This window comes from Aegilops tauschii, chromosome 3 (genome assembly GCF_002575655.3).
Source record: "Aegilops tauschii subsp. strangulata cultivar AL8/78 chromosome 3, Aet v6.0, whole genome shotgun sequence".
Lineage (NCBI taxonomy): Eukaryota > Viridiplantae > Streptophyta > Magnoliopsida > Poales > Poaceae > Aegilops > Aegilops tauschii.
Window position 1 is genome coordinate 257,995,715 of NC_053037.3, and position 16,379 is coordinate 258,012,093.

The window sequence follows — 16,379 nt, forward strand, 5'->3', positions numbered from 1 at the left end:
CGTTGTCCGCCTCGCGAGGCTTGGACCCTCGTGAGGGTCTTGGATGCCTTGTTGATGAAGATGGGCCGTACAGCCTGCTGGCTTAGCCACGCTGTGGGCCGCAGGCAGGCAAGTCTGGGGACCCCCGTTCCCAGAACGCCGACATGTGTGTCGATGCCGCTCCCTCGCAAGGTCCTTGTGCTTGGAAACCATGGCGCCCTGATCAGGCCCGGGGCCCTGGATGACGCTTATGCCGCTCTCGGCCGGCTCCGAGCAGACCTCCATGACGCCGACAGATGCCTTGCGAGGGAGCTCCTGGGGCTCGCCTCAGCATGGCTCAAGTTTGAGAGGGCAACCAAGGAGGCCTGGAGCCGGTACGAGACCGCCACCGAAAAGAGCAAAGAAGAAGCCGCCAATGCGAGGGCGGCTCGCGATGACGCGTTGGCTGAAGCAGCAGCGACCGCCAAGTGCTACGGCGAGGCGGAGGCCATACTGAAGGCGCTTCAGGAGGAATAGGGCACGCGCATGTAGCAACTCTAGTAGCCGGAGGACGACCTCAAGGCTCGGGAGGCGAAGCTTGCAGACTATGAATCCATGCTGATGAAGGTGGTCGTCGAGCAAGCCGCGGAGCGCGAGCGCCTGGGCAACCTGCAGAAGGAGGTGACCGAGGCCCAAGCATCCCACGACAAGCACGTCTTTGAGCTAACAGCCCGGCTAGGTGCCAGGGAGAAGAAGATCCTTGTCGACATCGAAACGAAGGTGGCGGCGGACCGCGGCGCCTTCTCTTGTCTTGAGTTCAGAGCTCGCCAAGCGACGCAGTCTATTTGCAAGGGAGGATTTGAGGATCCGCTCTCGACCCCCGAGGACAGCAACATGGAGCTCTCCTCCAAGTTCATCACGGAGCATGAAGGCGTCGCCGCCAAGGTGGACTTCATCCCGGAGGACGAGTGTTGTGACCTCTTCTCTGTGGCAGCGATGAGCGTCTTCAGCCACATTTACCTCGGCGACCCCAGCTTCGACTTCTACGCGGTGATAGGCCCCATCCCTCGCGAGTCCCGCGCCGTCATGGCGGAGGCCCTGGAAGGCCACGTGGCCGCATTGCTGGGGAAGTTCACCCGCGACATCCATATCAGTCCTGCTAGGGCTGAGGCAGGTGGAATCAATGGCGGCAATGGCCCTTCTTCCTAGGCTTATCCTGCAACAACTGGTCGTGCCTCATGGAGGCATAAGACTTTATTTGAATTTGTGATACATTTGGTGCTTGTAATAACTGTTTGAACTCCATAGTTTCCTATTCGTGCTTGATTTCATTCCGGCTTGCCTTTGTGCTCTGCATCGGCATGTCCCAGCCCCGCGCATACCTCGGCCGCCGTTGGAATGTCAGGTCGCGATGCCTGGACAAAGCCAAGGGGCGAGGGGCTACGTGCCTAGTGAGGCTCCTAAGTCGCAATGTTCAGGGGTCCCCCTTGACGTGCAAGCGGCCCGCATGAAGGAAACATGGGTGACGACGAGGTTAACCAGGGGCCCTTCATACCTTTTTCTCACAAGCCTACGCCTGGGGGGCATGCGAGGAGACTAGACACCAAGGACCTTGGTGGGGTGATATGTGCCAGAATAGGCCCATGAGCTAGATCCCAGCTCCTTGGGTTCCTCAATGCTGCTGGGGCTAACCCAAGCACAAGCACCATGTCCAGCCCTCGCTCGCATGAGGCGCAGGGGAATGCTACGAGGGGCGTTTCTAGAGAGAGGAGTGGCCGTCCTGAGGTTAATGCTACCGTTGGGAGCCCTCGGTTGTTTATCCACCAGCGCGGAGCAAGGGGCTTCCACTAGGCGTGGGCATGGCCGAACAGTGGCCGAATCCACCAGCACTGAGCATGGGGCTTCCACTGGGTGTAGGAAGTGCTAGAATATCCGGGCGTGTAGAGCCCTATTTTGTTCGTACGCATGGCCGGCAAGGCAGAACTTTGAGGAGGTGTTTTTGGACACTCGTGAGCCAGCGCGGGGCTCAGGAGGACCTACCTTAGGCAGGTTGCACCTAGCTTGCGCGATTGTGTCACCTGAGTTTTGAGGGCAACCCGTGCCGAATGAACGTCCAGAGGCCATTGCATGAGAAGGCTAGACACCAAGGACCCATAGGAGGTGACGTGGGCGGGGCTGGCTCACCAGACAGAGCTTGGCCACTTCGGTTTATCAAGGCTGCAGGACCGGACCCGAGCACAGTCATCGTTCTAAGTCTTCTCATGCGACAATCAGAGGAAGGACATCCGACGCATGACTCGCACGATGGTGAAGCACCAGATTGTGGTTGTATGAACCGGGCCGGGTGCCCTCACTCAGCTACTCATGATTAGATCATGCAAGGACAAGGCACCAAGGACCCCAGGAGGTGACATGCACGGGAGCTGGCCCGCGAGACAGAGCTCGCTCGCTTGGATTTAACAACACTGCAGGGACGGACCCGAGCACAGACGTCGTGCCAGCCCTTAGTCTTGAGGCGGTCGAGGCTGGGATTGCGAGGGCGCGGCGACAGTCATGGTGACGAAGCACCGGACACGCAGATTAAATTGCCAGGAAATTTTATCAAGGCCTGGACAGTTCTAATACATGAGCAAAACGATGCACTTGCAGGGACGGGCCCTAGTAGCCTGAGGATAATGCAGCCCGAGGGGCACCCTCAATTGAACAAACAAAACCCACCTAGCACTGGTGTTGCGGAAGCGTCGAGGTAGTCGATGAAGCGTGCCGTGGACGTTCGCTCCTCATGAGCCGGATGGCTCCGGAGGCTCAGGAGGCTCGCAGGGCACATAAGGCTCGCGAGGGTCTGGGGCCTCCTGAGACATCACCGCTAAGTGTCAGGCCTCCTGAGACACCAGCGCGGGCTGCGTGAATCGCTGCTATGAGGCGCCAATGTTCAGCAGGCCAAAAGGCATGCAGACGTATTTGCAGGGGAAGCCCCCACTTTGGGTCGACGTGCGACGGCTAGAAGAGATCTTGAGAAGTGGCCCTGTTGTCGGTTTTCTAGGAACCAGGGTACCCAGACTTGCTTGCATGCGGCCCACGGCGTGGCCCACTCGACAGCTGGTACGGCCTACCTACAAGACCACCAAGACAAGACCCTCCCGAGGGGCCAAGCCTCACGAGGTGGACGACACCAAGTCCTCCCGAAGGAGAGGCCTCCCCAGGCGGCCTCCAGAGGAGAGGAGATTTCTATGCAGGTACCCAGCCTCATGAGGCTACCATGACGCAAGCCATGACGACAAGGCAGGTGGGCGCAGAGGAGGCAGTTTCCTCTTTGGTGCTAAGGAGGCAAGGACGGGCGTGGGTTCCCGAGGAATCTGGCAAAGGTTTCCATTCCGGTGCAACGAGACCAAGACGACCCGCACGGCAGGATGGATGTCATCACCGAGCCCACCGTTACGTCACGACCAGAAGCTTTGCAGGCGAAGAACACCTGTCGTCAAGATAAGATGTACTACTTGTTCCCTTTCAAATTGGCCATTGTGGGATCTCTCCCGCGTATGTTTTGGTGGAAGAGGACGGAGGCCATTATAAATATAGGTTAGCCACCACCATAGAAGGGGTCGACTCATTCCTCACGCCTCAACCTCGCGAGGTTGTCTATCCCTTGTACCAATTCATCCTCAGCCCCTCGAGATGCCAATCCACCACAAAGCAGGAGTAGGGTCTTACACCACAAGGTGGCCCGAACCTAGGCAAACTATCATCTTCTTCTTTGCACATGAGAATCGGGCTAGGCAGTAGGGTGACGAGCTGGTAGGCTGGATAGGTTGAGTTCTTCACACACGCGCCAGAGTTTGAACCTTTCTTGGGTCTGTGGAGCCCTGAATCTGACACCTGTTGAGGCACGGGATGTTGACACAGACGTGCAGCTCGCTACCCACGCCAGGGGCGGCAGCTGCACTGGCGGGACACGCAAGGCGGTGCTCGCCGCACATGGCTCGTGCTTGCTGAAGTCCTCGATCGCCTTGGTGATGAATTCTGGTGCTCCAAGGGGACGCGCGTCGAGGCACGCCTCCAAGTGGTGCCTGAGCACCTCCCTCGTCGCACCGGTCAGGTCAGAGGCTCTCCAGATGGAAGCCCCCGAGCCTGCCTGGAGGGAGGCGCCGGGCGCGCCTTCCTATGCGGGAGGAAGAGACGCCTTGGCGGCAGGCGCGGCGCTTGAGGTGTATCCGGCAGGTGCCATCTGAGCCTCAGGATGGCTCTTGTGGAGGAGCTGCTTCTTCCTTGCAGGGGTAGCCTCGGGAGGCATGATGCCGCCGTCGCCATAGGAGCTTTCGGCTGCTGCAACACGGTAGGCATGCTCAAGGGAGCAGATCGCCTCTTTCTCATCGCAAGCGACGGTGCTGATGCCGCTGCACCCTGGCATCTTGAGGACATTGTAGCCATGATGAGGAGCCGCCATGAACTTGGCAAGGGCAGGGTACCCCAGGATGGCATTGTACGGAAGGCCGAGGTGAGCCACGTCGAAGTCGATGAGCTCAGTATGATAGTTGTCGCGCCTGCCGAAGGTGACAGGGATGCGCACTTGTCCCAGGGGAATGGTGAAGCCATCGGTCACCCCAGAGAATGCCCTGGTGGGCATGGGCTGATCATAGGGCACTTGAAGCGTCTCGAAGGTCTTGACCGACAACACATTGAGGCCAGCGTCACCATCGATGAGGGTCTTGGTTACGGAGACGTTGTTGATGGTGGGCGTGCACAGCATGGGGAGCGCGCCAGCAGTGGCCCCGCACCTAAGGTGGTCCTTGGAGTCGAAAGTGATGGCGTATTGCGACCACCTTGAGGGGATGCACAGCCTCAAGCCTCGGGAGGGCTGCATTCACGTCGCAAGAGAACTACTTGAAGATGCGGTTGGACGCGGGGGCCTGAGCCCCGCCGAGGATGTAGGGAATCCTGTGAGGCTCGTGATAGCCCCCAGCCCCATCATCTTGATGGTTGTCATCGTTCCTCCTTGGCTGCAGCGGTGGCAGAGGGAGTCCGGCGTTTCCTTGAGGATGGGCCTCACGAGGCTGATCACGCCAGGCGCCGTCACGAGGCTGATCGCGCCAGCCACCCTTGCGATGCTGGTCGCACTAGCCTTGACGGGGGTTGCGGTTGTCCCGGCGGCCTCCTCCACGGCCAGAGCCACGGTCACCGCGCTCGAGGCAGCGGCCCAGGCGCTTGTCCCGGAGCGCCCTGAGCTCCTGACAGTCGTCAGTGTTGTGAGTGTGCACATTGTGGAAGACACAGAACGGGCGACCATCCTTGGCGGGCTCGTTGCGGTCATGACCATGCTTCAGTTGAGGCTCGACCACCAGCACGGCGGGGCTCTTGCGCTTTCACTTCCTTAGCCTTGGCCTTCTTGTCTTCGAGATCTTTGTCCGAGTGCTTGAGGAGGGAGAGGCGGCCTTCCTCTGCCCTGGTGCACCTGTCCGCCAAGTTGAACATCTCTAGCGCTGTACACATGTCATCATGGATGGCGAGTTCCTCGCTAATCTTGAAGTCCATGACGCCCTCAGCGAACGCCGATATGATGGCTTCGTCCGAGGCCTTCGGGATCTTGAGGCGGACCTGGGTGAAGCACTGAATGTACTTGTGGAGAGTCTCGCCGGGGAGCTGCTTCACGCGCCGCAGGTCATTGACGGTGAGAGCACGGTCGCGGGTGCCTTGGAAGGTGTCGATGAACTGCTCGAAGCTCATCCCAGGAAGAGATTGACACTTCCAGGAGGTGCATGAGAAACCAGTTTGCCAATACCTTGTCGCCATTGGCTGAGTCGATGCTCAACGCGTAGAGCTGGAGGAACTCCATTGGATCGGGGACGCCGTTGTAGCGCGGGGGAAGCTCTGTCTTGAACTTGACTGGCCAAAGCACCTGGTGCAACTCGCAGGGGAAAGCATGGCAGCCCACAACGCTCACGGGCATGATGCGTGCTGGGGGCACGGTCCTGGGGCCCATGCGCCGCAGCTTCATGAACGTCTCGGTCTTGTTGTTGGCGCGGAGGTGCGGGGAGCGCACGCAAGTCGTGCTATGGCCACTGCACCACCTGGCAGCTGGCCTCGTCTCTGGCCGGCGCCGGCGCTCCACGCGGCGGGTCGTGCGGCTGCGCTACACACCAGGGCTCAATGTCGTTGCTGCGTACAGGAGGAGGTGGAGGCGCGGCATGTGCCATGTTGCCCGCCCAAGGAGGTAGGGGACGGAGCGAGTGGGAGAGCGCCGGGGCCTCACCCACACCGTTGACGAGTTCGGTGATGCGGCCAAACCAGGCGTCGTAACCTTTGTTGGCGGGGTAGTAGCGCAGCAGCTCCCGTGCCATGAGCAGCGCTGCCTGCGTGTTCGCCGGCCCGCGCCGAGCATGAGAAGACGAAGCCGTGGCCGGGGAAAGAGAAGGAGTGGTGGTGTGGCCATCACGCTGCACGAACTGCGGCAGAGAGGAGTCTTGTTGCTCGTGAGCAGTAGGGTCGGGGGCAGCGTTAGCTGCAGCAGAAACAGAGTTGTGGGGAGCAGCACGGCCCACCGCCGCCGTCACGGCGACGCGAGCCGCATGGCGCTTGGGACGAACTCAGCAAGCGTCGTCCATGGAGATTTCAGAGCAAGAACAGGGGTGGAGTGGAGGAGTTTTGACAAACCCCTACCTGGCGCGCCAACTAATGGAAATGGGGGCTCCGCAGACCCTAGAAAGGTTCGAACTCTGAGGTGCACATGAAGAACCTTGCTATGCTACTACTTGCCGCTCACTATCTCACGGTGATGCTCCGTCATGCTCCTGCGAGAAGGGAGAGGAATCGGACATGGTGGTTTACCCAGGTTCGAGCCACCTTGCGGTGTAAAACCCTACTCCTGCTTTGTGGTGGATTGCCTCATGAGGGGGATGAAGATGAACTAGTACAATGGGTGAGTTGCCTCAAGAGGGCTCTCGAGGGTCAGTGGATTAGATCCCTCTCCATGGTGGAATCTAGCCTATATATATATTGGCCCTGGTCCTCTTCCCTCGTGGTTTAGGAGGGAAGGGATACCACATGGGCTAAATTCGAAGGGGGACAAGAGTACACCCTATCCTGACTAAAGGTGGTCTTCCCCTGCAAAGCTTCTGGTCGTGACGCGCTGGTGGGCTCGTTGATGACCTCCGTCCTACTGAGCCAGTGGTCTTGGTCTTGTTGCACCGAACAGGTAAGCTTTGGGGATTCCTTGGGAACCCATGTGCTGGCTTTCTCCTTCTAGCACGAAAGAGGAAACTGTCCTCGTCTACGCCTGCTCGCGCCCTCCTGGTCCTGTTCATCATGGCTCACATCATCGTGCGCCTGGCGAGGTGTGTGCAAGCCTAGAGATATCCGCTCCTCGGGAGGCAGCCTTGAGAGGCCGCTCCTCGGGAGGCCTTGATGTTGTTCGCCTTGCGAGGCGGGGGTCCTCACGACGGTCTTGCTCGTCAAGTCCCGGTGTTGGGCCACGCCGGGCCGTCATTGGAGCCACGGTCTGGGCCATAGCTGGACGGGTTAGGGTACCCACGATCCAAGAACCCAGACAGAAACTCATAAAGATTGTTAGTAAAATTGGTCAAAAGATGGCAATTAAACTATTTATTTACACTTTATCCAAGAGAATAGTGAACTACATGATGATAAGTAGGAACTCTGCAACCTTCTTTATAGTGCCCATAATGAGTTGTGTTGGATGACAATGTCTGAATGTTTTTCATTTGCACTGGTTCCCAAAGCAGTTTACTCAAGATTACCTCTCAACCTACATGATTGGTGGGCATGCAAAGGTTAAAGTATTTCTACTAGAACACAATGACTATTTAGATGTCCTCATGAAGACAGTGAAGGATGGACGGTTGGCCATCACAAGGGGTTGGACTAGAGTCATGCGTGCTTTTTGCATGGAGGAGGGCACAATATGGGCATTCCACTTCACCTTGTTCAACAATTAAAATGTCTTTCTCCTCTTTCTTTACTGTCTTTAACAATACAAGTATACCACCCTGGTTCGTCATTCTTTATTCGGTACTTATGTAATTCTTGAACATATGTACTTGTGAATCAAATAATGCATTAGTTGTTGAACCTGATGGGTATGAATGGAGTTATAGCCTACTTCCAAATTCAAATTCAGTACAATTTTAAATAGAAGTGAATAAATTGGGGTGAAAATACGCTTTGCAGGTCATTACGACGCACATGGTCCGTAAAGCACAACATGTGTGATATATATCATAATCCGACATGGTTCACACAGAGGAAACGTGTGCAACCATGCACACAGTTGCCATTTGCAAAGTGTGTGTGATTTCAGACAATATGAAAAACGTTGCTAGCAAACTAAATGTTTGTGATAGTCGCCTTATCGTACACGCTTTATAATCATGAACTGTTTCTGACGTCGTATGCATTGTAAACGTTGCACCACAAAATAACATGTGCGGTAGTTATCCTGTACGTGATAGTACGACGTTTCATAAACCTATCTAACACTCGTACCATGATTAAGTTATCTTCTTAATTATATATCGCATATGGTTCGGGACAAGTGAGTGTGTGTGATAGTCTCCTTATCATGCACACTCTACAATCATGAACTGTTTGTGATGGGGTGCGCATCGTAAACGTTGCACCACAAAATAGCATGTGATGGTAATGTTAGCACACACACAGTAGCCAGGATGGAGCATTTGGGATATTCGATATATCACAAACAGTTGTGTGACGAATTGTGTTTCGGATATATGTGGGCATCACGTACGCTTAATTCTGCAAAACGTATGCATTCCTCCTCCCTATCCCCGACGGCTTCTGGGTCATGTGGGAAGGACCCCACTATCTCACACACATGCAAGGCGATGGTTTAAAACTCCATCATGGAAATGGGTTAAAAACCATTTTTATAGTGGGCCGCTGCACCAGTGTTATCAAACCAATCCTGAGCAGTGATGAAGGGAAGGGGCCGGAGGCTACTGTCGGTCGCACGGGGGAGGGGAGCCCCTCCAAGCTGCCAGGAGAGCATCATACTCGAGCTAATGTATCTTTTCCTAGGCGAAGTTCTGTGTCCAAGGATCTTGAGACAAGGAAAGTCCTAGAGGTAGGACTTACTAAGGATCCTGCTCGGGGTCAAGCCGTGCTGTGGGGCGAAGAGTTAGCCATCATATCACCCAAGAAGCACCGATGTGACCAAATGAAGGGCGTTGTTGACTCCTCTTTGATCCACAATGTGTGTTACAGCGTCACATCATGCTCTCACCGATGGTAGTGGGGAACATATGCACAATGTAATTAAAGGGCTTTGCGCTCATCACGCATGTCTAGCATCCCTGATCTTGGCATCATATAGGGACATGCGAGAAGTTGATATGTCTCCGTAGTATCTATTTTTCCAAATACTTTGCTCTTGTTTTGGACGCTAATTTGCATGATTTAATTGAAACTAACCCGGATTGATGTTGTTTTCAACAGAACTACCATGGTGTCGTTTTTATGTAGAAATAAAAGTTCTCGAAATTGGACGAAACTTTTTGGAGATCTTTTATTGAATAAACAAAAAATACTCAAGCAAAGATCTGCTGGAGGGGACCCACCAGCTACCCACAAGGCACTTGGGTGCGGCCATCCCCTAAACGCGCCCAAGTACCTAGTGGGGCCCATGTGGCTCCGCTGACCCTAATCTCAAGCCCATAAATTCCTATTTCTCGAGAAAAAAAATAAGAGAAGAAGTTTCATCGCGCTTTATGATATGGAGCCGCTGCCACCTCATGTTCATCATCGGGAGGCCAGATCTGGAGTCAGTTCGGGGCTCCAGAGAGGGGAATTCGTCGCCATCATCATGACCAACCCTTCTTCATCACCAATTTCATGATTCTCACCACTGGGAGTGAGTAATGCCTTCATAGGCTTGCTGGACGGTGATGGGGTTGGATGAGATTTGTCATGTAATCGAGTCAATTTGTTAGTACTTGCTCCCTGGTCTCCACTATGTTGTGAGATTGATGTTGCTATGACTTTTCTATGCTTAATGTTTGTCACTAGGACCCGAGTGCCATGATTTCAGATCTGAACCCTTTATGTTTTCATGTATATAGTTGAGTTCTTGATCCTAACTTGGAAGTTATACACACCTCTACGTATTATGATCCGCATACCCCAAAGTGAAAATAGTTGGGATTCTTTCTGGTGATTACCGTAGTTTGAGGAGTTCATTTTTCTCTATGTGTTAATGCTTTGTTCCGGTTCTCTATCAAAAGGACGGCTTAATATCTCTTAGTTTCCTTATGGATCCCGCAACCACGGAAGGGTAGGACAAAAGATGTCATCACTACAAAAAAAACACTTCCGTGATGATATGTGTTTGTCACAGTAGCTCACGTTTTCTGTCATGCAGGTCCATCCATGACGATTTTACTATAGAATCAAGATAGTCATACATGTGTTGTCGTAGAAGTTTTCCATGACAATACTCAAATTATCATCACGGAAGTGTTCACTTCCATGACGATAAATGACGCTTCATGGAAGTGCTTTCGTCAAGGGTAACTGACACATGGCATCCATCGTAACAGGTCGCCGTTAAGCTATCGGGCCCGGTTTTGGATCCGATAACCCGTTAACAGCAACGACCAATGGCGATTTTCCACGTGTAAAATTCTCATTGGCCGGAGGAAACACGTGTCGGCTCCGCGATGGGCCAGATGTCTTTAGTCCAATAGAGGAGACGTGCACATGATACATTGAAATGTAGCAGGGCCCAACAGAGGCCCATATAGGTTAAAAAGGATGGCCTAGTCAAAGGCCTGTATGATTTACTCAGGTGCTGGTGGGCTAGCCCACTAACGGCCTGCTTAAACGGGGCCCTTTACTGCCCACCGCCAGATCTGGCCCTTAATTGTTCGCCGAGTCTTTGGGCCCAATTACGGCCGAGTGATATTTCGGCCTGTTAGAAGCCCGATGTAGACATGGGCCCATTTCAACCCGATGCGTCTTTCGGCCTAGTAATGGCCCGTGCTACAGATGGGCCATATATGGTCCGATGTGACATCCAGCCAGCCCACTAACGGCACGTGATCAAGGTGGCAACAGTTCAGCCCAGCGTCACTTTGGGCCTGTTAAAGGCCTGTCGTATGATTCGGCCCGTTGATTCCTCCACTAAGCTTTCAGCATCTTAAAGGCCCATGATATCAGCGTGCCAACCAAGGCCCGAGATATGTTTCGGCCTAGTAACGGCCTGTCATATAACTGGGCCAATAATGGCCTGGTGTACATTTCAGCCTGCTAAAGGCCCGTGGACAAATATTGAAAATTGAGGCCGAACATGCATTTCGGTATGCTAAAGGCCCATGGTATCTTCTGGGCCGTAATAGGCCAGCAGAATATTCAGGATGTTAATGGCCTGAAGCTAATTGGGCCCGACTAAGCATTGGGTCCACGAAAGGCCCAACTAAACATTGGGCCCAATGAAGGCCCATCTAAGTTATGGGCCTGGCGCATAGTGTCCACGAAAGGTCCAAATGGATGGTCAATGAAGGCCCAAGAAAGTTGTGGGCCTGCCCAATTGTGGCCCGCTGAAATGCAGGCCCGTTAGAGGCAACTATTTCGGCCCTGTGGCCTACATCAGATTTTTGCCTTTTTTTCAAATAGCGAATGATGGCATATATGGTAACTATGAGTTAAGAACAAACCTACTCTATACAATGAAGAAATTACGACATAGTAACTTAGAAGACACCTACACTATACAATACAGGATTTATGGTATATTACATCCACGGGGCATCAAAGTTGGCCACTAGTGATCATAAAGCGCAACGAAGAAGCAGATTGCAAAAACAGGGCCATTGCAGCATAAAAAAATAATACTGAACCAAGGCCACTTCCAAGACAGTTCAAGAAAGGTTAGCCTTGCGCGGGAGCTGCTGCGCAAGCAGCTGAGCAAGGCTGTGAGACCGGCCTAGCATGTTGGTCATTGCTTCTAGTGGTAGCTGTTTAGCAATGAGGTTCTCAATGGAGTTCGCTGCGATCTTCATTCAAGATTGGACTTCAAGTCGAAGTTGAGTTGCAGATTGCCTTTCTGATTGAAGTTGAGACTGAAGAAGTCAAACTGATTTGGGCAGCAAATTATGTGAGCTTGTGTGACTGTAGTCTCGAGTAACTTGAACATGCCATCAAGACATGACTTTGGGGTTGTCTCGCTATCTTCAAAATGTTTTCCCTTCTTTGCTGCAATATATGTTGGGTTATCTCACAGCCTTCAGCAGACTCGTGCATGCGGTCAGGCATATCACCCTGAAACAAGCAGAGAGATGACAGGTTTTGCACGTACATAAACAAAGATGGTAAGTCTGCTATCAATTCCATCCAATTTCAAATTAGAAAATAAAGAGATAGTGCAAAAATGTAAATAGCATAATTTGGCATTGTTCATAATGCGGGGAGCTTCACCACACTACTGGATTACCATATCAACAAAACAAGCATAGATGAATGGCAAAAGACAATCATTGTATCTATTTTGCTTAATGTGCATGGCATGTTGTTCATATCATCAGCCACATCAGTAAGATAAAGCAGGAAATGACAAGGTGCAAATATGGGCTGCTTCACCACATAGTGGATTATAGATCAACAAAAATAAGCATACATGCAGGGCTAAAGAAAATCATTGGATATGTATTGAGTAATGTGCATGGTATGAAATAAGGAATTTGGTTTTACAACTAAAACTTGGAACTTATAGTTGTTGCGAGCATGCATTTTGATAGAAACAACAAACTAAACACCACTGGACGATAGGGAGTATGAGCAAATTAAACAGTAGTTGATGATAAAGGCTTTAGAAGCACTGACTTACATTAACAGTTAACACCGGCTCTATAATGCCCTTCTCCATGTCAAGGGAAGGATAACTCAAGAATTTTAGCACATAATGTTCTTCATAAGCATTTCCTGTACTCTAGATTTTGTAGAGAGTAATTATAGAAATGACAATATTGGAAGGGATAGAGGATAATGAATATAAGATGCAGATGCAGATTGATGCTACATAATGAACTACCTATCCCTATAAGTACAAGCATTACACGACAAAATGTATTGACTAGAGCATGATACGCCCATTTTGCATCATGTTTACCTACTATTATTTATATTGTTTTTATGTATAATAATGCTTTTTGGAGTATTTCTAATGCCTTTTCTCTCATAATATGCAAGGTACACAGAAAGAGGGAGAATACCGGCAGTTGGAATTCTGGACCTGAAAAAGCTACGTCAGGCTACCTATTCTGCACAACTCCAAATGAGCTGAAACTTTACAAAGCATTTTTTATGTAATATATAAAAAATATTGGAGCCGACATCTCTCCCATCTTGGTGAGGGAAATCTTGCCGGGGGTACTTCCCTCCCGGAGGGGGAAATCATCGTCGTCATCAACACCAACAACTCTCCCATCTTGGGGAGGGAAATCTCCATCAACATCTTCAGCAGCACCATCTCGTCTCAAACCCTTGTTCATCTCATGTGTTCAATCTTTGTACCGGAACTATAGATTGGTACTTGTAGGTGACTAGTAGTGTTGATTACCTCTTGTAGTTGATTACTATATGGTTTATTGGTGGAAGATTATATGTTCAGATCCATTATGCTATTTAATATCCCTCTGTCTTGATCATGATTATCATTTGTGAATAGTTACTTTTGTTCTTGAGGTCACGGGAGAAATCTTGTTGCAAGTAATCATGTGAATTTTATATGTGTTCGATATTTTGATGGTATGTATGTTGTGATTCCCTTAGTGGTGCCATGTGAACATCGACTACATCACACTTCACCATATTTGGGCTTAAGGGAATGCATTGTGGAGTAGTTATTAGATGATGGGTTGCGAGAGTGACAAAAGCTTAAACCCTAGTTTATGCGCTATTTCGTAAGGGACTGATTAGGATCCAAAAGTTTAATGCTATGGTTAGAATCTATTCTTAATACTTTTCTCGTAGTTGTGGATGCTTGCGAGGGGGTAAATCATAAGTAGGAGGTTTGTTCAAGTAAGAACGGCACCTAAGCACCGGTCCACCCACATATCAAATTATCAAAGTAGCGAACACAAGTCAAATCAACATGATGAAAAAGACTAGATGAAATTCCCGTGTACCCTCAAGAACGCTTCGCTTATCATAAGAGACCGCTTTGGCCTGTCCTTTGCCTCAAAAGGATTGGGATACCTTACTGCACTTTTGTTACTACTATCGCTACGTGCTCGTTACAAATTATCCTGCTATCAAACTACTCGTTACTTATAATTTCAGTGCTTGTAGAGAATACCTTGCTGAAAAGCACTTGTTATTTCCTTCTGCTCCTCGTTGGGTTCGACACTCTTACTTAACAAAAGGACTATGATTGATCCCCTATACTTGTGGGTCATCAAGGCTCTTTTCTGGCACCATTGCCGGGGAGTGAAGCGCTCTTGGTAAGGAAAAATTATTACTACATGCTGAAATTTACTATCACTTGTTACTATGGAGAACAATCTGTTGAGGGGTTTGTTTGGGGTATATTCACCTCGACTGGAACAACAATTAGTCACCCCTCAACCTACTGCACCTACTGAAAATATTGCCTATGAAATTCCTTCGGGTATGATAGAACAACTGCTAGCTAATCCTTATGCAGGAGATGGAACAGAACATCCTGATATGCACTCAACATACGTGGAGGCAATTTGTGGATTATTTAAGCTTGCGGGTTTACCCGGAGATGAAGCTAAGAAGAAGGTTTTACCTTATCTTTGAAGGGAAAAGCATTGGCATGGTATAGGCCATGCGATGATATTGGATCTTGGAATTGGAATTCACCAAAAAATTAACATATTCATCTAGTTCATCGTGATCGGAATTATATATATAATTTTTGGCCTCGTGAAGGAGAAAGTATCGCTCTATCTTGGGGGAGGATTAAGTCAATGTTATATTCATGCCCCAATCATGAGCTCTCAAGAGAAATTATCATTCAGAATTTCCATGCTCGGCTTTCTCATGATGATCGATCCATGCTCGATACTTCTTGTACTGGTTCTTTTATGAAGAAGACTATTGAATTCCGATGGGATCTTTTAGAAAGAATTAAACACAACTCTAAAGATTGGGAACTCGACGAAGGTAAAGAGTTAGGTATTAATCTTAAGTATGAGTGTGTTAAATATTTTATGAATACCGATGCTTTTCAAAAATTTAGCACTAAATATGGAATTGACTCTGAGATAGTAGCCTCCTTTTGTGAATCATTTGCTACTCATGTTGATCTCCCTAAGGAGAAGTTGTTTAAATATCACCCACCTATTAAAGGAGAAATTAAAGAACCGGTAATAGCTAAAGATGAAACTATTATTTATAGTGGTGATCCAGTTGTTCCTACTGCTTACATTGAAAAACCACCTTTTCCTGTTAGGATAAAGGAACATGCTAAAGTTTCAACTATGGTCAATAAAATCTATATTAGAACACTAAACAAGCTGACCAAATCAAGGTAGAACCTTGTGTTGCTACGGTTAAAGATCTCCTGGTTGAAAATATAGATGGGCATGTTATTTACTTTTGTGATGAAGCTGCTAGAATCGCCAAACCCCATGAAAAAAATTAACATAGACCCATTGTTGGCATGCCTGTTGTCTCAGTTAAGATAGGAGATCACTGTTATCATGGTTTATGTGACATAGGTGCTAGCGTGAGTGCTATTCCTTTTACCTTATATCAAGAAATTATGAATGTTATAGCACCCGCTGAGATAGAATACATAGATGTTACTATTAAACTTGCTAATGGAGACACCATCACACCACTTGGGATTGTTAGAGATGTTGAAGTCTTGTGGGAAAATAAAATATCCTACTGATTTTGTTGTTCTCAGCTCCCCACAAGATGACTTTTGTCCCATTATTTTTGGTAGACCTTTCTTGAACACCATTAATGCTAAAATAGATTGTGAGAAACAAATTGTCGGTGTTAGTTTTGGTGATGAGTCTCATGAGTTTAATTTTTCTAAGTTTAGTAGAAAGCATCATAAGGAAGAATTGCCTAGCAAGGATGGAATAATTGGTCTTTTTTCTATTGTTGTACCTCCTACTGATCCACTAGAACAATATTTGCTAGACCATCAAAATGATATGCAATGCATGAAAGAAATGAAATAGATAAGATTTTCTTTGAACAAAGTCCTCTGCTTAAACACAATTTGCCTATTGAAACTCTAGGAGGTCCTGCTCCACCTAAAGGTGATCCTGTGTTTGAATTGAGAGAAATGCTTATCTTGATGAGAAAAAGATATATCCTGTTATTATTAGTGCTAACCTTTCAGAACATGAAGAAGAAAGATTATTAAAGTTTCTGAAGAAGCACCGAGCTGCTATTGGGTATACTCTCTATGAGTT

At 49.5% G+C, this 16,379-nt stretch overlaps 1 protein-coding gene across 1 annotated transcript; it reads left to right on the forward strand.

Moving 5' to 3' along the window:
- Positions 1-573: 573 nt before the first annotated feature.
- LOC109756512 (uncharacterized) lies at positions 574-1,167 on the forward strand. The gene has a single exon (XM_020315369.1). It carries the CDS (start codon positions 574-576, stop codon positions 1,165-1,167), a length of 594 nt encoding a protein of 197 aa, XP_020170958.1.
- Positions 1,168-16,379: the final 15,212 nt, after the last annotated feature.

Bases quoted from the DNA above. Each gene is read 5' to 3' on its own strand.
- LOC109756512 (XM_020315369.1), top strand. From the start codon at position 574: ATGCTGATGAAGGTGGTCGTCGAGCAAGCCGCGGAGCGCGAGCGCCTG.